Source organism: Oncorhynchus gorbuscha, unplaced genomic scaffold, assembly GCF_021184085.1.
Source record: "Oncorhynchus gorbuscha isolate QuinsamMale2020 ecotype Even-year unplaced genomic scaffold, OgorEven_v1.0 Un_scaffold_35:::fragment_2:::debris, whole genome shotgun sequence".
NCBI lineage: Eukaryota > Metazoa > Chordata > Actinopteri > Salmoniformes > Salmonidae > Oncorhynchus > Oncorhynchus gorbuscha.
In genome coordinates, this window is record NW_025745210.1 from 16,141 (window position 1) to 40,074 (window position 23,934).

The following is a 23,934-nucleotide window of genomic DNA, read 5'->3' on the forward strand; positions in this document are numbered from 1 at the left end:
CTAAAACACAACCAAAACAAACTGAACATTGATCTTAATACTAAACCTTTGACTACTTAATGCCCTATAAGTGAATTTGTTCAAATACTTGAGTTCTTCAAATGGGGGGACCTAGATACATAAGTGCTTTCATTCTTAAACGGTAAAACAGAGATGTATGAAAATACACTCTAATAAAAGGTGACATTCCGTACTGTCAAATCCAAAATGCTGGAGTATAAAAAACCCTGTTTGCAGTCCAAAAACATAGAGAGGTGTGCGTGAGTGCTCACCGTCAGAGAATAGAGTGTTGGGCTCATGCTCTCTACATCTCTCTCCAGGGGGCAGAGTTGCTGGTAGAGGGGACAGCAGCGATCCCACAACACTGGAGGTTTCAGAACGTAACCACAATGCCCATTTGCTTCAAACAGAGCTGTGTTCAACTGCATGGGCAGGTCTAGAGAGAGAGAGAGAAGAGAGCGAGCAGAGCAGAGAGCGAGCAGAGCAGAGAGCGAGCAGAGCAGAGAGCGAGCAGAGAAGAGAGCGAGCAGAGAAGAGAGCGAGCAGAGAAGAGAGCAAGCAGAGAAGAGAGCAAGCAGAGAAGAGAGCAAGCAGAGAAGAGAGCAAGCAGAGAAGAGAGCAAGCAGAGAAGAGAGCAAGCAGAGAAGAGAGCAAGCAGAGAAGAGAGCGAGCAGAGAAGAGAGCAAGCAGAGAAGAGAGCGAGCAGAGAAGAGAGCGAGCAGAGAAGAGAGCGAGCAGAGCAGAGAAGAGAGCGAGCAGAGAAGAGAGCGAGCAGAGCAGAGAGCGAGCGAGCAGAGCAGAGAAGAGAGCGAGCAGAGCAGAGAGCGAGCAGAGAAGAGAGCGAGCAGAGAAGAGAGCGAGCAGAGAAGAGAGCGAGAAGAGAGCAAGCAGAGAAGAGAGCAAGCAGAGAAGAGAGCGAGCAGAGCAGAGAGCGAGCAGAGCAGAGAAGAGAGCGAGCAGAGAAGAGAGCAAGCAGAGAAGAGAGCAAGCAGAGAAGAGAGCGAGCAGAGCAGAGAGCGAGCAGAGCAGAGAAGAGAGCGAGCAGAGAAGAGAGCAAGCAGAGAAGAGAGCGAGCAGAGCAGAGAAGATAGCGAGCAGAGAAGAGAGCGAGCAGAGCAGAGAGCGAGCGAGCGAGCAGAGCAGAGAAGAGAGCGAGCAGAGCAGAGAAGAGAGCGAGCAGAGAAGAGAGCGAGCAGAGAAGAGAGCGAGCAGAGAAGAGAGCGAGCAGAGAGCGAGCAGAGAAGAGAGCAAGCAGAGAAGAGAGCGAGCAGAGCAGAGAGCGAGCAGAGAAGAGAGCGAGCAGAGAAGAGAGCGAGCAGAGCAGAGAAGAGAGCGAGCAGAGAAGAGAGCGAGCAGAGCAGAGAGCGAGCAGAGAAGAGAGCGAGCAGAGAAGAGAGCGAGCAGAGAAGAGAGCGAGCAGAGAAGAGAGCGAGCAGAGCAGAGAAGAGAGCGAGCAGAGAAGAGAGCGAGCAGAGAAGAGAGCGAGCAGAGAAGAGAGCAAGCAGAGAAGAGAGCAAGCAGAGAAGAGAGCGAGCAGAGAAGAGAGCGAGCAGAGAAGAGAGCGAGCAGAGAAGAGAGCAAGCAGAGAAGAGAGCAAGCAGAGAAGAGAACAAGCAGAGAAGAGAGCGAGCAGAGAAGAGAGCGAGCAGAGAAGAGAACAAGCAGAGAAGAGAGCGAGCAGAGAAGAGAGCGAGCAGAGAAGAGAGCAAGCAGAGAAGAGAACAAGCAGAGAAGAGAGCAAGCAGAGAAGAGAACAAGCAGAGAAGAGAGCAAGCAGAGCAGAAAGCAAGCAGAGCAGAGAGCAAGCAGGGGTAGAGAAGAGAGCGAGCAGAGAAGAGAGCGAGCAAGCAGAGAAGAGAACAAGCAGAGAAGAGAGCAAGCAGAGCAGAAAGCAAGCAGAGCAGAGAGCAAGCAGAGCAGAGAGCAAGCAGAGAAGAGAGCAAGCAGAGCAGAAAGCAAGCAGAGCAGAGAGCAAGCAGGGGTAGAGATGGAGAAAGTGAGTGAAAGAGGGGAGAAAAGGAGAGAAGGAAAAAAAATTGCAGACTTTCCACTCTAAATCCATTGTTCCACAAGCATCACTTAACATCATTTTTGTTTGGAAACGCTGAATTGGCACAGGTGAGTGGAAAAACATATCAGCTTGCAAAGCTGCGTCCAAGCTTTGTAAATTAGTGTAAAACAGACAAACCCCATAAAATGCATCAGGCCCATCAGTATCACAACCATGTTCAGTGTACCGAGTGGACTAGGTGCTGCCAAGGTCAGAGCGCCCCTTTACAGAGAAATGACATGACATGCATACGAGCACAACCCTGCCAGTGTTTCTCAAATACATCTCCACAGGGTGATACTGTAATGTACCCTGCCCACGCCATTTCCAATGAGTAAGCAACTAGAGTTTAATGAAAAGGTCAATGAGTTCAAGAAGTAGGGCCCTGAGTTTTTTATTACCATGTCACCTGACCAGGGAAGAACTCAAGAGCCCTAGTTATAGACTTCATGGGTTACTTCCTGATAAAGTCCCAGCCTGGTCCTGGACAATAAAAATAAAAAAATTCAATGAAGAATCACCAATGAGCATAGTCTCATCCAGGGACTAACCATGACCGACCCTCTCAGTAAACCTCCACTCCATCACCTTACCGTCAGTCTGATAATTGAGGGCCACCACTTGCATGCCGTGGAGCCAGAAGGGCAGAGGGTTGGGGTTGGCTGAGTCGATGCGCGTGGCGGCCGGGTAGGTCCTTAGCAGCTGGCAGGTGGTGTGCTGGATCAGCTTCCGGGAGAAGCGGCGACAGAGGCGCTTGGCAGCGTTCTCGTTCACAGAGGAGATGTGGTAGCACTTGGGAGTGCGGATGATGGCGCTCAGTGACGCGCTGGGGCTGAGTACGGGCGACGTCTGCTCCTCCCAGCCCAGACGCATGGCCTCCACACCACCTGGAGGTCAGTCAGACGAACAAATGTACATTTACAACCTAGCTAGTCATTTAGCAGATTCCCATTCTGATACTAATACCGATTATAATACTAATACTGATTATAATACTAATACTGATTCTGACACTAATACTGATTCTGACACTAATACTGATTCTGACACTAATACTGATTCTGACACTAATACTAATACTGATTCTGATTATAATACTAATACAAATACTGATTCTGACACTGATACTAATACTGATACTCATTCTGATACGTTTATCAAGAGCAATAACTGTGTCAGGACAGATCAAATAACGATTTGAACACATTTAAAAAAAGCTTTTTTCCAGGACCTTAAAGACAATGTAACACTAACATTTCATTCGGTAGGACATTTAAATAATACTAATCGTAACTTCCTTAGTGTTCTCATTGATCATGAAAGAGGCCTTAGCTACAATACTATTCAAACGCTCTGCCAAGCCTCAGTGCTGAGCCAGAAAGAACATGGGCCTCCAAAAAGAAAACCCCATTTCAACCCTTCTACAAACCCTTTACAAATGTCACGACAGCTCCTCTCAGCATCTTTCAGTATACTTTTGATTACATCACTTTTAGAGGGCCATTTTAAGTATGGAAAAGTTAACAGGCTGGTTCCCATGGGGTGTAGTCCGACTATGTGGGTGTCCTTCCCTGTCCCATCACATCCCGTCCCCCAGCTCCAGGTCTAGGGGTCTGGGTCATGGGGAAAGGCCCGGCCATACGTACCCTTCCCTGTCCCATCACATCCCGTCCCCCAGCTCCAGGTCTAGGGGTCTGGGTCATGGGGAAAGGTCCGGCCATACGTACCCTTCCCTGTCCCATCACATCCCGTCCCCCAGCTCCGGGTCTAGGGGTCTGGGTCATGGGGAAAGGCCCGGCCATACGTACCCTTCCCTGGGGTCCGGCCCAGCGTCACCGCCTCCCCGGGGCTGCCTCCGCTACGACCAGGAACCGTGCCAAAGATGGACTTCCTGCTCTTTCTGTCTTTTCTTCTGCCAGAAGCCGAAGGAGAGAGGGTGGAGAGGCCTGTTTCCCACACAAGACAGATGGACACACACACAGAAAGAGAGCCCCAGACGAGAGTGTAAGACAAGGGCACCAGCTCTCCTCCTCTCGCTGGTTTAATGTTGCTTGTTTCTTCTGGCTGTGCTCTGGAGAATTATGCCCCTAGCAGATGTGCACCTGATTCTAATTTACCATCAATTCATAGACCTGTATTTTATTCCTTTGTGAACTTTTAATCGGTATCCCTCACGATTGAAAAATCACCAGGCAGAATAAAAACACTCTAGGAATAAGCAAACACACAACATTTTGAACAAAAACCATTTCTATGCTGGAATGAGCCATACAGTAAAGTAAATGAAATGAAAGGAGGACTACCAGGGAACTTGACGGCCTGGCAGTAGATGACGAGGTCAGAGAGCTCCTGAGCGATCTGTCGACTCTCCTTCTTGTTCTGGGGGAGATGGAACTCTTCTCCCAGCTCCATGTCAAATACCTGGCGTAGGAGCAGAGTCAGTCACTCCATCTGGGATTACTTCCAAGAATAAAAACATTTCCGGTGCATTTGTCAAATCTGGTGTCTCCTAGTTCTCCATGGTCTCTCTTGGTTCAGAGACTAGGAGGTCAAGGGTTAGAGGTGAAACCAACCTTCCCTTTGCTCTGGGTTACAGCATTGTCTGCTTTCTTCATCCTCTTGGGCATCTCATCAATGATGGGATGATCATCCTTGTCACCCGGGGACTTCCCGTCTGGTTTATCATCTAGGATGTTATCTGAGAAACAGAACCATCAACTTTGAGGGAGGGAGTCAGGCAGACCAGCTTTATTTAATCAACGGACTGCTTTCAATGTGATGTTAGTCAATGGTTTCACATTGAGTCTTCCTTGTCAAACCATAAGTGCTAAACTGGGAAGAACTCCATCCCATATCAGATAGCTTGCTTGCAATGCTGGGAATTGGGGAAATGCCATTCCGAGGAAAACATTGGTCCCCCACGAATACCACAATGCAATGCAGATTCTGTAAACAAAGAGCTGGGAGTTTGAGCCTCCTGTTCTTCTCTCGCCCACACACAGCAGGACACAAAACATGAATGTAAGCCATCCATCACACACGTCCAAAGTCAAAGTGCTTTGCGGTTAAAGAGGAATTTTCACCAACATGACAGTTATTTCACAGGAGGAATCCCACCGGTTCAGTGCAGTTACAGTACAGTGTAGTGTCGTCTGTCTGGGTCTCATACTGCTCTGATTACATGTGGTAGTGGCTGGTGAGAGCATCGCCTATCCCCAGAGCTCCTAACAGTAGAGTTTTTTAACCCCCGCGGCTCCCCGTTGGACAGGGGCGCGCAGGGGCCTGAGAAAACAGATGTCTTTGTTTTCTCTCTCTGATGAGCCACTGCCACCAGCGAGGTCAGGATGTACACATCAAAACACAGCAGTGCGGATGGGGGGTGGCGTATTTACACTATACTGGCCCTGTGTGTACTGACAACACGGAGACAAACAGATCATTAGACATGACCCCCCCCCCCGAGCGACATGACCATCATCCCATCTGCAGCGTAGTACTACAACAAAACCCCAAACACAATGTAACAGCGCCAGACTTCTAACCCACCCGGTACCCACACTTGGAACATTAAAAGCCTTGAATTCACTCCAGATAGCGTGACGGAGACATGCAAAGCGTACATCACCCAGGCCAAGCTCACTGCACAGGCAGAGTGTTACAGTAGGAGCCATGCAGTAGCGCTGGTACTGTGAAGGCGGGGCGGCTGGTTATGGTGTTCAGTTTACCTTCAGGGCTATACGAGGCAGTGGACGCTGTAAGTACGTCAGCTAAGGAAGCACAAAGGCACCGTCAGGGACAGAGGGACAGGGGAGGAGAGAGTACAGGAATAACAGAAACCTCTCCAAGTAGAGCTACGGTAACTTGTGTTAAAAAGAGAGAATCAAGGAAGATGTTAAAAATAAGAGTGTAGATACAAGATCTCACTCCTACATTACTGGTCCATGTATGTGCAGTGTACATTACTGTTCCATGCATGTGCAGTGTACATTACTGGTCCATGCATGTGCTGTGTACAGTCGTGGCCAAAAGTTGAGAATGACACAAATATTAATTTCCACAAAGTTGCTGCTTCAGTGTCTTTAGATATTTGTCAGATGTTACTATGGAATTCTGAAGTATAATTACAAGCATTTCATTAGTGTCAAAGGCTTTTATTGACAATTACATGAAGTTGATGCAAAGAGTCAATATTTGCAGTGTTGACCCTTCTTTTTCAAGACCTCTGCAATCCACCCTGGCATGCTGTCAATTAACTTCTGGGCCACATCCTGACTGATGGCAGCCCATTCTTGCATAGTTAATGCTTGGAGTTTTCTTGAGGATTGACCACAAGTTCTCAATGGGATTAGGGTTTGGGGAGTTTCCTGGCCATGGACCCAAAATATCAATGTTTTGTTCCCCGAGCCACTTAGTTATCTGCTCCATAATGCTGGAAAAGGCATTGTTCATCACCAAACTGTTCCTGGATGGTTGGAAGAAGTTCCTCTTGGAGGATGTATTGGTACCATTCTTTATTCATGGCTGTGTTCTTAGGCAAAATTGTGAGTGAGCCCACTCCCTTGGCTGAGAAGCAACCCTACACATGAATGGTCTCAGGATGCTTTACTGTTGGCATGACACAGGACTGATGGTAGCGCTCACCTTGTCTGGATGCCCCAAACAATCGGAAAGGAGATTCATCAGAGAAAATGACTTTACCCCAGTCCTCAGCAGTCCAATCCCTGTACCTTTTGCAGAATATAAGTCTGTCCCTGATGTTTTGTCTGGAGAGAAGTGGCTTCTTTGCTGCCTTTCTTGACACCAGGCAATCCCTTAAAAGGCTTTGCATGATGCACACACCTGCCTGCTGCCATTCCTGAGCAAGCTCTGTACTGGTGGTGCCACGATCCCACAGCTGAATCAACTTTAGGAGATGGTCCTGGCGCTTGCTGGACTTCCTTGGGTGCCCTGAAGCCTTCTTCACAACAATTGATCCGCACTCCTTGAAGTTCTTCATGATCCGATAAAAGGTTGATTTAGGTGCAATCTTACTGGCAGCAACATCCTTGCCTGTGAAGACCTTTTTGTGCAAAGCAATGATGACGGCACGTGTTTCCTTGCAGGTAACCATGTTTGACAGAGGAAGAACAATGATTCCAAGCACCACCCTCCTGTTGAAGTTTCCAGTCTGTTATTCGAACTCAATCAGCACGACAGAGTGATCTCCAGCCTTGTCCTCGTCAACACGCACACCTGTGTTAATGAAAGAATCACTGACATGATGTCAGCTGGTCCTTTTGTGGCAGGGCTGAAACGCAGTGGAAATGTTTTATGGGGATTCAGAAAGAGGGACTTTGCAATTCATTTGAGAACTCTTCATAACATTCTGGAGTATATACAAATTGCCATCATATAAACTGAGGCAGCAGACTTTGTGAAAATTAATATTTGTGTCATTCTCAAAACTTTTGGCCACGACTGTACATTGTTACTGAGGGTTTATATACAGTCAAAGTGAGTATCTGTCTCACCATCAGACAGGGATTCATAGTCATCATCGTACTCGTCTTCCTCCTCTTCATCATCATCATTGTGGTTACCAGGTGAGCTGCCAGCCGGTGCCCCGTTGCCGGCCTGGGCCTGGATGTGGGCCAGCTGGTGAGCCTGAGGGAGCAGAGCACAGTATGATTGGTGGGAAGCCCTGTAGCCCCCCATGTCAACAAGCAAACTACCTAAGACAAACCTGACGTCATCCTGCGAGGGACGCGTGTGTAATAATGCATGTGTTCACACTGTATAAGATCTCACCTTCTGTTTGACAATGTCGACGGGAGCCTGGTGTGCTTTCAGCTTCTTGTTCTTGAGGAGGATCTTTCCCTTCAGTTGCAGCGGGGAGGGCAGCAGAGGGTCATCAGAGAAATCGCTCTCAAACAGGAATTTGGTCACCAGCTTGTCTCCGAACACAGTCTTCAAAACACAAACAAACAGGAATCCTCACAGGCACGCTACAATCAAAGGCTTTTTTAAATCAAAGTGCTTGGAGCAATCTCCAAAGGAAGGAATGCAGTAACAAGGTTCTTCGAGACAGGACACATCAGCTAGAATCCCTACAGATCAGGTCCATTGGAGCCAGGAGGAGGTACCTTGAAGATTTCAGCCATTTTGCGTTGCTGGGGTAGAGAGCAGTGGTTCTCAATGGACAGGATGACCGGCATGTCTGAGTTGACGAAAGCAGTGCGATTGACCGCCTCCACCACATCCTAGAAGACCACGGGTTACTATACATGAGGCATAACATACATGACACTAGTCCCATTTATTCTAGAATACAACCCATAGAGATTCCAGCAGTATTAATCAAGCTACAATAGAGGTTGGCCATTATTGTACTGTATCTAGGCCAAACAGTGACATACGGTCAAAAGTGGCAGTGTGCCACGGTCGTGCCAGGGTTGTGCCAGGGTTACAGACTAACCTTGAAGGGGATCTTGGTGGTGAGGGTGTGCCCATGGTAGATAATGGGTGATCCGTCATCTCCATCCCAACAGTCCAGCTCCACACTCCTGCAGCCCTGCAGCAGCACCTAGACAACACAAACGAACACATCCCATAATAATAAGATGGACGATGACACCAACACAGAATTAATCTTATAGCTCAAGTACAGCAGGAGCCCTGGTCAGTTCATGTAGTCTGGAAAACACTTCTGACCCTGCTTATGGCAAACCACACCGGAAACAGCCTCGCTTCTTTTTCATCTGAAAACCGGATGTGGGGATCCCGCGCCGGCCTTTCTTTTACACGTTACGTTAAGTAAAATGACCAGATGCTTAGAAATCCCCTACAAAACAAAACTAGAAAAAGGTCCGTTTCCTGAAGAAAATATAGACGGTTGCATCAATCATCACCTGGCTGTAGAGCTCTACAGAGGACTCTCCTTTGAGCTGGTGTCCAGTGAGGTACGTGTTGTGAGAGGACTCGACGTAGTAGTAAGACATGGGATACTGGAGCTCCTCCGTGTTCACCTGAGACTCCTCGTTCTTAGACGCAAAGTTGTCCTTGTCCATTAAAAACCTGGGGAGGATTAGAGGTGAAAGGTCACTAACTAAACGGGTGAAGAATGTCATCTCAGAATTCCTATGACGGAATTTCTTGAGTCGGTCAACTTCATATTTCTTGGGAAATTAATGTACCTGGCAAAACCTTCGAAGGACATCCAACCCATCTGACGCATGTTTATGCAAGGCTCAAATTTCTGAGATGAACAAAAGAAACCCAATTAAACCATATTTAACAGTAATCCGGTCCTTACCTATATGTCTACTGTGCACTATATCACATGTCTGCCTAGTTAAAGGGACATTACACTCCAAAATTTAATTCGGACCATTTTTTTGCTGGAAACGTCATGTGACGCACCTGGATGACGCTGAGGATCTCGTCGTAGGTCAGGTGTTCCCGCTGGCAGTTGACCAAGAAGTCGTTGAGCTGTGGGATGGCCAGCCCCAGCACCCCTAAAGAGGCGTTCTCCACGCCTGTCCCATTGGTCACGATGCTGGCTGCCGCAATGGCGTCCGAGATCTGCTTCTGGTTGTCCGACATCTGCTGCCGTGTTCGGATTAAGAGGCCCATGTCCGAACCGTTACGGGTCAGCAAGTCTGGAGGACAGGAAAAGTGCATCAGTAGAAGTCATTCTCTAACACACTAACGACATTAACGTCCAATGCTCCTACACCACAGTGTGAATACACTGTTAAAGAGTCCTTCTGAACCAACAAGCCTCTAGAGAGAAATCATCACAGAGCGTTTGGTGCTTCTGCAATCAAGTAGCTCCCATCAGCCCCCATTCACCATGATTAGACAGACCGAGCACTGAAAGCTTGTACCATCGCCACCCAAACCAATCCAGTTCTCTCATTTATGTATATATTTAAATATATATACACGTTCTGACCTTAAATATACATATGTATTTGATTTACTTTTAAACAATGACTGAACAGTACCCAATGCAATCCACTCACAAACACATAGGAGTACAGCAAAAACAACGCGAGTGACAGACCTAGGTCAGGCTGCAGTCCCGTGTCCTTGTCGTCGATCCTCAGGTTGGTGTAGAGTGGGGCAGACTCCGTGCCGGAGCGACTGCAGGGGACGGCGTAGGTGTCAAACAGCTCCTTCAGGTCTTTACGGCTCCGAATGCTACAGCACGTCAAAACAAGAACGGGGGCGTTCACATTCAACTGACGGAAATATTCAGCCACTCTTGGAGGACATCGACGGAGGACAATGGTATGCTGGCGTGTAGCCTTTGTCTTTGTTTTCAACTGAGAGACACTTCAGAAAACCACAGTGTGTCTTTGACAAAACAACCTTGGGAAAGATTGGTTGGATTTGTAAAAGCTTCTTCTGAATGTTTGAATGGAATGCAATAACTGTGCTCTTGTGCTATGAGAATTCTCTATTTTGCCAGTGGGAGTGCATTTAATCACTACCAGTGACGGTATATAGACTACAGTTACTGCGCGCTACAAAGAGAGGAGGCTGGAAGTTGGACGGCGCACCTGAAAGACTTGAAGAGCTCGACGAACTCGATGAAACTCATGGTGCTGCCAGAGATCATGAGGTTCTGGAAGCCCTTGAAACAGCCCTTCCCCCGGCCGTGCCAGCTCCTGCTGCTCCACGCACTACACAGGGACAAGACGAGAGGGGATTGGTTACTGTTATGGTTAAAAACACTAGATTTAAAATCTATTCTCTTGTGGGGTTTTTTATGTCGTAGATAAAGACGTTTAAATAAAGTGGCAACAGTATTCGGTGTGAGGCTTACACTATCAGTATATGATAATAGGTTTACAGATGTATTATCAACTATATACAATATTTCCCCTCTAAGAACAGGTCTGGGGTCAGGTTTCATGTCTTACCCTGGCTGGGCCTTGGTGCTGCCTGACAGGACGGGGGGAGGAGAGAGGACGGGAGGGGTTGGAGCTGCCCATACTGGAGGAAGAGGAGGAGGAGGAGGAACCCAGGGTCTTACAGCTCGACAGGGAGAAGGGTCCAGGGAAGCCATCCTCTATGGGATCAATAACGTACAGGGTTACACACAATGTGAAAATGGTCAAACACAGTGAACAAGAGTCATTCAGAAGTAAACAAAATCGGTCCATTTAAAATCCCAGATATTCCCCTTTTTTGAAAGTATTCCTCCCTGTAAACCATAAACTACTGGTATGTAAAGACAGTTACGTGTCACTGAGGAATTGTGAGAGGTGGTATAGTGTAGGGTAGTGGACAGGTTACCTAGCCCTTCCTGGTCCATGCCGTCACACAGCTCCGGCCTGTTCCTGCACAGGGTGTCCTTGCAGCTCTTGGTTTTCCGTTGGAATATCTCGTCATCGGTAGCGTCCCCGCTGTCTCCCTGTGTGGTTTATGAAACACCCAGTCAGTGACCCAGATCTACACAAACCCAGACAAACACATTTGAACGCTGTATTTCTCAAACTAACACTGTATTTAGGTATATTTCTCCTAACCCTGGTGAGAGCCTTCTTCTTCTTCTTGGTGGTAGAGATGGAGTTGTGCTTCTGAGCGCTGGGCTTCTCTGTGCCCCCTGTGCCCATGTTCCAGCGCCGGCCCCCAAACAGTTCTATAGCCTGAGCAAGAGTGGGACCCTCGTACCTGCCCTCCTCCTATTGCAGATGGGAGACGAAACACACAGCATTCTATGAGGAGGCTAATTGGCATTAGGAGGAGTCAAAATCACCTTCCTCGCATCTGTGCTGAAGTTACAGGAGGCTCACCGTTTCCTTTTTGAGTATTGATTAACAGGACATTAGACTTCCCAAATCAATTCTAGCTTGTGTATTCTAGACTGATTCAATATACCTGCCATCCCATATAATCCACTACACAATCTCAATGAATTAGTATTTTACCTGATAGAGGCTGACGTACTGCCTCCTGAGCCAGTGCAGTCTCTGATCAGGGAACTTCTTCAGCTTCCTCATGGCGTTGACCAGCTCCACCAGACCCTCATGCAGCATGCGGGCTGTGTGCTTGGGGGCCACAAAGTGCAACATCCTGTTGTCTGTAGTATGGAGCCCGTAAAGCAGACTGACCCCATTCTCCTCAGCCCTCATGGTGTGACACAGCTTGTTCTGCAGACACACAGCATGCAAGTCCACCCCGGAGTGGCCCAGGAACACAGCCTTGACCACCGAGAGGTCCAGCAGACCCTCCGACAGGCTGTTCACTACAGGTTGACCCAGGCCTGGGGGCTCCGCGGGGGGGCTGCCGCTCTGGGGATTAGCCCAGGTCAGGATGCAGTTGTCGGGCTGCAGGCGGAGGAGGCAGCGAGCGGTGAGGTGGCTCTCCTGGTCGTAATGGATGACGGTGGCTCCCTGCAGGAGGAACTGGTGGACGTCAGGCTGGAGGGAGAGCACGTACCAGGGGATGAGCTCCGTGCCGTGGCTGAAGGCCTGGTGGGTCTCCTCGGTGCCCTGGAATTCCACCTCTTTAGCCTGCTCAGACAGGTCGCCCTCAGAGTCTGACAGGTCTCCCACCACAAACCTAACGGGCGAACAAGGAGGACAAAGAGGAGCAGAACACCAAACGGTGGATATTTGTGATCGATTAATAGTTCTGCCTCTGATCTAGGACATATAGAGCGGGAATGATTGTCTCATCGCCACCCTGTTCTATTCAACGAGTGTAACAACCCAGCCATGTCATCTACCAAAAGAAAATCACTTTGAGGATCGCAAAATGCATTGAATGCAGCCCAGTCTGAACAAACAAAAAACGCACCATGCAATTGTAACAGGAAATTCGACACATACAAATAAAGCAAAGTCAGTTAGTGGGAAAGCTCTGAACGACAGTCTGATAACTTACAAGACACGGTTGGAATCTGACCTGCTCCTGAAAGAGCTACGGTAGGAGGAGGAAGGAGGGAGGAAGAACAGAGAGAAAAGGTCAGGAAGTGTCGAGCTACAAATAGTTGAGATAAAACAAGTAAAACAGAGAAGGACTGAAAGGATGAGAGGTGTCACATTTGCCCTTATCTTTCCTCCAATCAACATTGTGAGAGGACTTCCACAGAAAACCATTGACTGAATCCAGAGGCCCCGTCGGAAACAAAATGGTGTCATAAATCAGAAGCCTTTTCCACCAAGTAGCCATTAACCCCAGTCTGAGGACAAACAGATCTCCCATAAGGGTCAGGAAACTACACAGCGCTGAAAACTGGCTCTTGTTTTCCAGTATAGTACACTAGTACAGGTAACGGGAACTCTTCAGATTTCTACCACAATCATTTATGCCATTCACTTTGCTTTGTAAAGCCAAAAGGAAACTGGAATGTAGTGAAACTGCCATCTCAACAAAGAATTCCCATCATAAATACTCACAGTCCCCAGATAACCTGACATTAAATATGATTCATGAACCTCTGCTTCCTGTCAAGTAACACTTGTCATTGATTATACAGTATCATAAACCAGGTAGTTTGGGTCCTGGACGCTGATTGGCTGAAACCTGTGGTATATCAGACATTATAAACCAGGTGGTTCGAGCCCTGAATGCTGATCGGCTGACAGCCGTGGTATATCAGACCGTATACTACTGGTGTGACAAAACATTATTTTTACTGCTCTAATTACATTGGTAACCAGTTTATAATAACAATAAGGCTCCTCGGGGGTTTGTGATATATGGCCAATATACCACGGCTAAGGGCCGTATCCAGGCACTCCTCGTTGAGTCCTACATAAAAACAGCCCTTAGCCGTGGTATATTGGCGATATACCACACCCCTCGTGCCTTATTGCTTAACTATAATTTACGCTTTACTGTTGCATGTTCTCTAAAATATCCCGTCTTAAAATATTCTTTGTCTTGCAGTTACTGTGCATTCAGCACGTTCCACAAGGCCAAACAATGATATTTCATAACAACTACACCTCTGCTGGACAGAACATTCAATTGTGCTCACATTTAAAAAAAAAAAAACATTTTTTTTAAAGGACAAGCTGCAACAATGGCAGAACTGAAGTGGTCCATGGACAATGTCTGCAGACAATGTCTGCTAACTGAACATTATGCAAGCCGTCCACCTTCTGTTTCTATGCGTTATCTGTCAAAGAAACAGCAGAGAAAGGAGTTGACATTAAAGGGAGCCTCCCGCTATCAGACAGGGTCACCATTCCTTCTGAAAAGGTTGACATTCAAATAAGAGCTACTTTAAACACACCATAACTTTTGGTGGAGGTCGGCTGCGGCAACATCTGGGGGAAAAGATTTAGGATTTAACGGGGAAGACGTTATTCTCAACTTTCTCAGATTAAAGGGCGTTTAAACAGGTGGAATCTAAATCTAGCATCCATGTAATTCTGATCTAGAATGTGAAACATTCATAGAAAATCCACGTATAAATAACCTTTGAATCAAACAAGTACTGAATATGCTAGAGGGGAGTAGTCAAGTAGAGGGAACGCCTACATGAACGCCATCACAATATAATGGCGAGAGGAATGGATCGACTGTAGATTCTCCCTGACACTTTAGGATTTTTCGTGTCCCCCCCACAGGTTAAGGTTAGGATTTGGCAATCCCAAAACTGATCCTAGATCTGTGCCTGAGTACCACTTCTTCCTGATCCAGTCACTTACTGGTTCCTGTTCCTGTCCATGAATGTCTTTTTGCAGGAGGTGGAGGAGCCTTCGTGGTGGCCCTCCTCTCCCTCCTCCATCTCCAGACTGCGGTTGCAGGAGCGGATGATCTGCAGGATGTTGCTGACCGTGGCCTCCTTCTCCTGGCTGTGTAGCCCGTCTGGCCCCGCCCTCTGCAGGAAGTGCTGCTGCCCGCCGTAGTCCCCCACAAACTACACAGAAAGAGAAACAGGGTAAAGTGAACAATAAAAGGTGGCACTACACAGGTAAAATAGCAACTTGATGTAAAGTGTACACGGTCAAACTGCTCATCTAGGAAGAGCCATCAAAGCTGCGTTAAGAGCGTCAGAGCGATAGCAGGTGTTGTCTGTCCAGCTAGCCTTGTTCACCCACCACGCTACAAGCCTGGGCCTGGCCCACTTCCTTACCTCTAGTGAGTCCTCTGGCGAGTCGTGAGTTGAGTGGCGCAGGCTGATAATGCTGGCGGCCCCATCCAGCGCGTCACTCAGCTCTTTGAGGAAGACGCCACAGAAGGGCACTACCTTACACCCTGGGATGTTAAGGGCACGGTTCAACACTTTCTTGTACTCGGACGAAGACTCGTGCTGCGCCATGGCATCTTTCAGCCTGCGCATGGTCTCAATGTCCGACTGCTCCATGAACTGCCACATCTTCAGTACTTTACGAGACCTGGAGCAGAGAATCATTCCATATCGATCTATCACACATCTTACTTACGTTTGGTTTATCAGAATGATTTTTAATGAGGTGCAATCTGAATAATGAAAATTGACAGGTGCTGTAGGATTACAGCCGGTTGGAAGAAAGTGAGGCGTGTAAGAAATGCGTCTGGAGGACCAAATACCGTAGTCCAGCCAGGAACTCCATCACGGCGTTGTAGTTGCCCATGTTCCAGCAGCACTTGGCCACGTGGACCAGGTAGGAGAACACCGCTCTCTTCTCCTCCATTGAACTCGCAGTCAGGATCAACCAGGTCACCCACGAGCTCACCTGTTAGAGGCAGCAACTCTCACAGTTACAACATCGTCTACTTTAAGACCTGCCAATGCTCTGAAACAGCCAGGCTGCGCTTGAAATGGCACGCTAGTCCCCATGTAGTGCACTACTTTCATAGGGGCTCTGGTCAAACGTGGAGGCACTCTATAGGGAATATGGTGCCATTTTGGACACACCCTTATAATGAAAGGACGAGTGTTTCACATTGGGCAGGTCAATGTTCTACATCGACAAACGCATCGACAGCAGCACCGTTTATGGTGAACTCAATGAAACGGAATTAGGCCTCATTTCAACCCAGGTTTAGCGGTCAACATCTCTAACCTAACACGAAACAATGCTGGTAGTCGGCTCCACAACAAGTTATGAAACCTCTTGATTGCGTCAGGTCTCGTTTGTTGCATACATCCAACCAAAATAGTAGCGATAAGGGTTTATCCAAGTTCAGGCAGAAACCCTGGACTGGACATAACAGTTGGAGCAAATATTTGCCCGCTGTCATGTTGCGGCTAACCATCCCCCCCCTAAAACAATGAGGGTTACATAAACAGTTCCACAGGCAGGTTCCTGATACTGCAGTCAGGTCTGTTCTGTTCCTATGGGAGGACCAGTCATCAGAACCAGGGCCAGTCAGACTCTCTGCCTCTCTAAAGTCATCCCTGTAAGCATTCCTCCTGTCGCTCTGCTCGGCTGTCTACAGTTACAGATGTAGGATCTTCATTTGAGCCAGTTTGCTACAGCAGGAAAATAATCTCACAGCAACAGGACATGTGAATTGTTTGGGAGCTATAATTAATGGAAATATCTTGTAGAGGTTGATTCCTTTTTCCTTAAAGCAAATCAAGTATGACATTTTAAAGTGGAAATTACAAACTTTACAAGCCTTCGTAAACCTAAACAACTTTGCATTTCCTGCTGTGCAAAATTCTCAGCAACACAAGAGCAATCAAATGAAGAACCCACATCTGTGCACATCCAGAGAGAAGCTAGTAGGCTTAAAAAAACAACACAGATCAAATTACCGGGTTATGTAAGACGTAAAGGGGGGGACTTCAGTTTGCCTCCAGAGAGAAAACTTCAGACACTAAAAGGTTACAGCACCATCACAGACAAATAGATATCATCCGCCTTCTCCTCCCTCGTTTCCAGGAACGACTGACAATGAGAGACGGCACCGAAGTGATCGAGAGAGAAACATGACATTCCACTTCTCCCTCTCCCAAGTGTCTGCAGTACACAACTATTTGAATCCAGACTGTGTTACATTACAGCCATGTCCCTCAGCGCTATAAACAGTGTCGGCGGTGGACATGAAAGCACTGGTAGGCCGTAGATTAGAGGCAGGTGCATATCTGTCCGAGTGGCTGATATTCTAGACGGCACGCCTCCCGTCCTCTCCTGGATGAGTCCGTATTAAAAAGGTGGGAGATCAGTCGGCGGTGATCCAAAATGGTCTCTGCCTGTTATGTGGCGTCCCTTTGATACCGACACATAGGTGATACATCAGAATGACAACCCAAATCCACTGGACTAAAAACCGCACGGCACTCGGATTCCAATATGATACCGTAGAAATCAAATAGGCTACACAATAACAATGGAAGTATAATTTCAGGAATAAATATTTTGGTGAGAATGCCAATAACACCATTTGACCAGTGATCAAAAACATACAACGTGCCTACGATCTTGTTTTCTTTGTCAAGGTTCAGTTTCCCCCATGATGGAACGATGACATAATCAAGGTTGACAGAGTTATTACAAACTCACCACACGACCATTTTGTGTTTGTCAGAATTAACCGCTCCAGACGGCTATTTCGCCTCTAACAGCCGGCCCAGTTTCTCTGATCGGTTCGTGGAACTGGGGCACAGCAGGTAACCACACACATAGTGAGTCCATCTCTACCATGCTGCGGAGGTTATGTCCGACTCGGTCTCTGTTGAGAAGAGTCACTCATTAGATTGTAGCTCCGCCATAGGCCCAAAAATGGTTAGGATGCACATTTGGGGAAATACAATTCTCACTTAATAAAAACCAGCTTATGTTAAGGCATGAAACTTAAAGATGACATCATTTCCACTCTCCTCCGTGTGCTTGGGATTGACCTCATTCCCATGCTGCCGTAATGTTTCTCTTAATTGTTCATTCTCAAAGTCAATCAGCGTAGAGGGAAGCTCAAAGAGCTCCGTTTAGGAGTGTAATTTGACACTAATCACCGCAGGTGTGGGAAACAAACTGGCAGAATAAGACCATCAAACACAGTACACCACCGGGTGGTCAATTCCACAAAAAGAATAACTAACAATTAACATTACCATGAAGTGAGATCTTTAATAACCTTACACCATAGGGCTCTCCAATCCTGGTCCCGGACAGCAACAATGTGTGCAGGCTTTTGTTCTAGCCCGGCATTAACACACCTGACTCAACTAATAGATGAATCATCAAGACCTTAATTAATTCAACCCCATCCTGCAGATATTTAGGACCAAGATTGTTACTAACCACTCAACGCAGTCACATTAGTCCAGCCTCTCTTCGCCAGTCTCACCTCATTGAACCGTGTGACCAGGTCCTCCACAGTGTTCCTCTGGGTCTGTATGGGCATGGCCGGGGCCGACAGCGAGGCCTTGAGGCTGGGGTGCAGGCGCCTGCTGCAGTCGGGGCTGCCCAGGTCCCTGGTGAAGAAGCAGAGGTAGTCCAGGGGTAAGATGCGTCGGTACAGCCGCTGCTCCTGCTCCGTCAGGATGCTGGCGATCTCCTCGGGGAACTGGATCAGGTGACGCAGCTCGACCAGCTCCTTGCTGATGCCCGTCACGTTGGACGGGACGGCGCCGGACGCCGACATGTTGCTGCACAGCTGACGCTCTGAGAGAGACAGACGGGTGAGAGATGTACACAGTAACCTAAAAAGTCTCTTCCAACGTCAATTCCCAGGTAATATTAAACATGGGAGGAAAGCTGAACCCTTGCTGCTTTTCAGAATACAAAACACGTCGAGAACAAACTCCCCAGATCAGACAAACTTCTAAGTGACTCCCACATTTCCACCCGAGTGGCAGAAGTGCGTGTTTGGGTTTTCGTACAGGAGCCATTAGCCCTGGTTTCCAGTGTGTTTACACACCCTGAGAACACACACCACAGCTCTCCTGTCTCTGCTCAGAGATAAATGGCTGTGTGCGCTGTTGGTATGGTGGACCGGGGGACCGGTGCAGAAATACCATAAATACAGGGAATTAGAAGCCCCTCTGGACATCGTCAGCCCTCAGCCGCCACACACCACCGCTGGATGTCCTGGGAAACCTTTTGATATGTGCGCCAGGTAGCCATGGCTACCGCAATAACTGGCGGCGAGAAAATAAATAAATAAGTCGGCCATTTATATTGGTCGATTTGTGCATCCGGCGCAGTCTCTCAACTGCTCTCGGTAATGAACGTTGTGTGCGAGTGTGGATTTGTGTGCCGTTTAAATTGTGAGATGGACGCGATCTATCATGCTGCGACCTAGAGCGGAGTCTAACTAAACACAACATCCCGCAGGCTGCACTAGGACTTGTGGTAAAAAAAAATAAATACATGCAACAAAAAAAGTCCAACAATAAGAAAAAGGGACCATCCCGCCACTGTTTGGGTAAACAGCCGAGGGATGGCGATGGAGAAATGTAACTACTCAAATTCATAGACAGAGCTATGGATGAAAAGGACTGAGATCAAAATGACAGTTTTAACCCTGTTTTGAGGCTAGTGAAATAAGCCTGTGTTTTGGATTCTCATGGAGTAAGATGGTTGAACTAAGCTTATAAAAAGGCATTTATCATTTGGGGCCTATATCCTGGAAGAATAAATGGCTACATATCATGAATTTAAAAGTCTAAAAATGGACGTAGCCACTGCAGATTGCCCCTTGAAAATGATACTGAAGTGGGTTGAAATATATAAAGGGCCCCGCTTTATAGCCAGAACATAATCAGAAAGTTCTAGAACGGCGTAAAAGCAGAACGTAAACAATCATTTGATTAATTCTTCTTATTTTTAGAAACTTGATAAAGGGGGCTCGGTGTATTATTGGGCCCCCATATAACAGCTGAAGCTCAAACATTGCCATTGACCATATTAGCCATTTTATCCTTGTAGTCAATAACACTACTCTCCCTTAAACAAGAGCAGCATTTGTTTTGGTTTTATAACACTATAAATCATTGACTTCTTATCAAGTTAATATCTCAAAACTAATATTGAACATTTAATTTTTTTTAAAGCTGTGCGGCATATGGTCCTGGAAATATTTTCAACAAATCAACGTCTGTTATCATCCATCTCCAACATCTGCTCAATGTCCTCTTTTTATGAGCTACCTTTTGAAGTGGAAATAAATTGCATTTGATTATGTAGTACAATACTCCGGGGCTAAGTGTCTCCCACTCCCTAATCTTTATGCACGATGCCCTACTCAAAGCACAGCATAAGCCTTGCATAAAAGCCTGGTAATGCAGGGCTCATGGGAGATTGTCTGCAAAGATCATGTTTTAGAATGGACCCGGATGCATCCTAAATGGCTCCTTATTCCTATATAGTAGTGCACTAGGTTTGGCCAGGTCCAATATGGCTCTGGTAAAAAGTAGTGCACTATATAGGGAATACCCAGGCTGCCTAGGTGGCTGGTCCAGGCTGTAGGCTAATGTACAGTGGGGAGAACAAGTATTTGATAACCTGCAAAATCGGCAGTGTTTCCTACTTACAAAGCATGTAGAGGTCTGTAATTCTTAACATAGGTACAATTCAACTGTGAGAGACGGAATCTAAAACAAAAATCCAGAAAATCACATTGGATGATTCTTAAGCAATTAATTAGCATTTTATTGCATGACATAAGTATTTGATACATCAGAAAAGCAGAACTTAATATTTGGTACAGAAACATTTGTTTGCAATTACAGAGATCATACTTTTCCTGTAGTTCTTGACCAGGTTTGCACACACTACAGCAGGGATTTTGGCCCACTCCATACAGACCTTCTCCAGATCCTTCAGGTTTCGGGGCTGTTGCTGAGCAATACGGACTTTCAGCTCCCTCCAAAGATTTTCTATTGGGTTCAGGTCTGGAGATTGGCTAGGCCACTCCAGGACCTTGAGATGCTTCTTACGGAGCCACTCCTTAGTTGACCTGGCTGTGTGTTTTGGGTCGTTGTCATGCTGGAAGACCCAGCCACAACCCATCTTCAATGCAGTCGTCCTGTCCCGTTTGCAGAAAAGCATCCCCAAATAATGATTTTTCCACCTCCATGCTTCACGGTTGGGATGGTGTTCTTGGGGTTGTACACATCTTTCTTCTTCCTAAAAACACGGCGAGTGGAGTTTAGACCAAAAAGCTCTCTTTTTGTCTCATCAGACCACATGACCTTCTCCCATTCCTCCTCTGGATCATCCAGATGGTCATTGGCAAACTTCAGACGGGCCTGGACAAGCGCTGGCTTGAGCAGTGGGACCTTGCGTGCGCTGCAGGATTTTAATCCATGACGGCGTAGTGTGTTACTAATGGTTTTCTTTGAGACTGTGGTCCCAGCTCTCTTCAGGTCATTGACCAGCTCCTGATGTGTAGTTCTGGGCTGATCCCTCACCTTCCTCATGATCATTGATGCCCCACGAGGTGAGATCTTGCATGGAGCCCCAGACCGAGGGTGATTGATCGTCATCTTGAACGTCTTCCATTTTCTAATAATTACGCCAACAGTTGTTGCCTTCTCACCAAGCTGCTTGCCTATTGTCCTGTAGCCCATCCCAGCCTTGTGCAGGTCTACAATTTTATCCCTGATGTCCTTACACAGCTCTCTGGTCTTGGCCATTGTGGAGAGGTTGGAGTCTGTTTGATTGAGGACAGGTGTCTTTTATACAGGTAACGAGTTCAAACAGGTGCAGTTAATACAGGTAATGAGTGGAGAACAGGAGGGCTTCTTAAAGAAAAACTATACTAAGGTATGTGAGAGCTAGAATTCTTACTGGTTGGTAGGTGATCAAATACTTATGTCATGCAATAAAATGCTAATTCATTACTTAAAAATCATACAATGTGATTTTCTGGATTTTTGTTTTAGATTCCATCTCTCACAGTTGAAGTGTACCTATGATAAAAAATTACAGACCTCTACATGCTCTGTAAGTAGGAAAACCTTCAAAATCGGCAGTGTATCAAATACTTGTTCTCCCCACTGTACATCCTACAGAGGAGACGTCCTCTGTGATCACACTCGGCGTCTTTCTGTCAGCCTGTGTCACGGCCCCTGTCTGTACAACAATATACTTCAGAGCTGTATTCAGGGTGCTTAAAGGCCATAGGTCAGATCCTCAGGAAAGAGAGTCAAGACCTGAGTCGAGAGAGTTCTTTCCCTTTGCCCCTCTGTGATATTTCCTGTGTGAGGAGCAAGTCGGTAGGATGCTTATTGGCGTGACGAAGGAGAATAACAGAATGTAAACCATTACAAAACCGGATCAAGAGAAGCTTGCAATTACTGTAGCTTGAGCCATGCCATGATGAATCACCTGGCTATTTATACTGACCTGAGCAGAGCACAGAACCTTTACATGTCTGACGTTACTCACTGCTGCAGTGATGACAATCACAACTACAGTAGGGGATGAATCAAACAGGTGCACCAAGTCGGAGATCATTATTTTATTTGATCTTAAACCTTCCCAGTTATATACACATTTCTTTATTATGATAAATTGACTTTACCCATATTGGTCTCATGACAAGGGCCTAACACAACACCCCAAAACCTTGTATCAATCAATCAAATGCATTTAGAAAGCCCTTTGTACATCAGCGGATACAGACTATAACCACGGCACCTGACCAGAGACTCTCTAAAGCCCAAACCACACAACAAGTTCATGACATCAAAAATACTGTTTCAAGTCAACAAATCCACATCATTCAAAACAACATTGCAACAGGCTGTAGAGGAACAGAAGTCTGTCCTTGGAGCTCAAAATAAAACATGCCGTTACAAACCAGGACATACTGTGACCAGCCAGTCCTGGTAAACTAGCCACAGACAGAGACAGGAGTAGCAACAGTCTGTGACAACTCTGGAGACAGAAACTCTGTGGAGACAAGTGACAACCCACAGGAGTAGGCTAGCTATAGAAAATGAAGAAATCTTATCACACACACTTGAGAAGGCTGCTAAGGTGCAGGCAGATAGCTTACTGTTGGGTGAAAAGAGCCTCCACACACTCACAGTATAGTCACAGTATACTCCACACTCACAGTATAGTCCACACTCACAGTATACTCCACACACTCACAGTATAGTCACAGTATACTCCACACTCACAGTACAGTCACATTATACTCCACACTCACAGTACAGTCACATTATACTTCACACTCTCACAATATAGTCCACACTGTCACAGTATAGTCCACACTCTCAGTATACTCCACACACTCAGTATACTCCACACACTTACAGTTTAGTCACAGTATACTCCACTCTCACAGTACAGTCACAGTATACTCCACACTCGCAGTACAGTCACAGTATACTCCACACTCTCACAGTCCACAGTCACAGTATACTCCACACTCTCACAGTACAGTCACAGTATACTCCACACTCGCAGTATAGTCACAGTATACTCCACACTCTCACAATATACTCCACACTCTCACAGTATACTCCACACTCACAGTACAGTCACAGTATACTCCACACTCGCAGTACAGTCACAGTATACTCCACACTCTCACAGTATACTCCACACTCTCACAATATACTCCACACTCTCACAATATACTCCACACTCTCACAATATACTCCACACTCTCACAGTATACTCCACACTCACAGTACAGTCACAGTATACTCCACACTCTCACAGTATACTCCACACTCTCACAGTATACTCCACACTCTCACAGTATACTCCACACTCTCACAGTATACTCCACACTCTCACAGTATACTCCACACTCTCACAGTATACTCCACACTCTCACAGTATACTCCACACTCTCACAGTATACTCCACACTCTCACAGTATACTCCACACTCTCACAGTATACTCCACTCTCACAGTATACTCCACACTCTCACAGTATACTCCACACTCTCACAGTATACTCCACACTCTCACAGTATACTCCACACTCTCACAGTATACTCCACACTCTCACAGTATACTCCACACTCGCAGTACAGTCACAGTAT

The 23,934-nt window shown here is 46.8% G+C and overlaps 1 protein-coding gene across 1 annotated transcript in view; it reads right to left on the bottom strand.

Annotated features, from left to right (window-relative positions):
• The window catches only part of LOC124017942 (1-phosphatidylinositol 4,5-bisphosphate phosphodiesterase epsilon-1-like), an 87,050-nt gene that overhangs the window by 6,639 nt on the left and 56,477 nt on the right, over positions 1-23,934 (bottom strand). Inside the window, 23 exon segments of the mRNA XM_046333175.1 lie at positions 273-436; positions 2,644-2,937; positions 3,859-3,996; positions 4,354-4,471; positions 4,624-4,748; positions 7,561-7,693; positions 7,838-7,996; positions 8,173-8,289; positions 8,505-8,612; positions 8,938-9,103; positions 9,223-9,284; positions 9,449-9,687; positions 10,095-10,231; positions 10,594-10,716; positions 10,957-10,991; positions 10,993-11,105; positions 11,333-11,450; positions 11,566-11,721; positions 11,968-12,601; positions 14,701-14,912; positions 15,129-15,390; positions 15,566-15,711; positions 18,272-18,588. Coding sequence (XP_046189131.1) covers positions 273-436; positions 2,644-2,937; positions 3,859-3,996; positions 4,354-4,471; positions 4,624-4,748; positions 7,561-7,693; positions 7,838-7,996; positions 8,173-8,289; positions 8,505-8,612; positions 8,938-9,103; positions 9,223-9,284; positions 9,449-9,687; positions 10,095-10,231; positions 10,594-10,716; positions 10,957-10,991; positions 10,993-11,105; positions 11,333-11,450; positions 11,566-11,721; positions 11,968-12,601; positions 14,701-14,912; positions 15,129-15,390; positions 15,566-15,711; positions 18,272-18,588 — 4,076 coding nt within the window.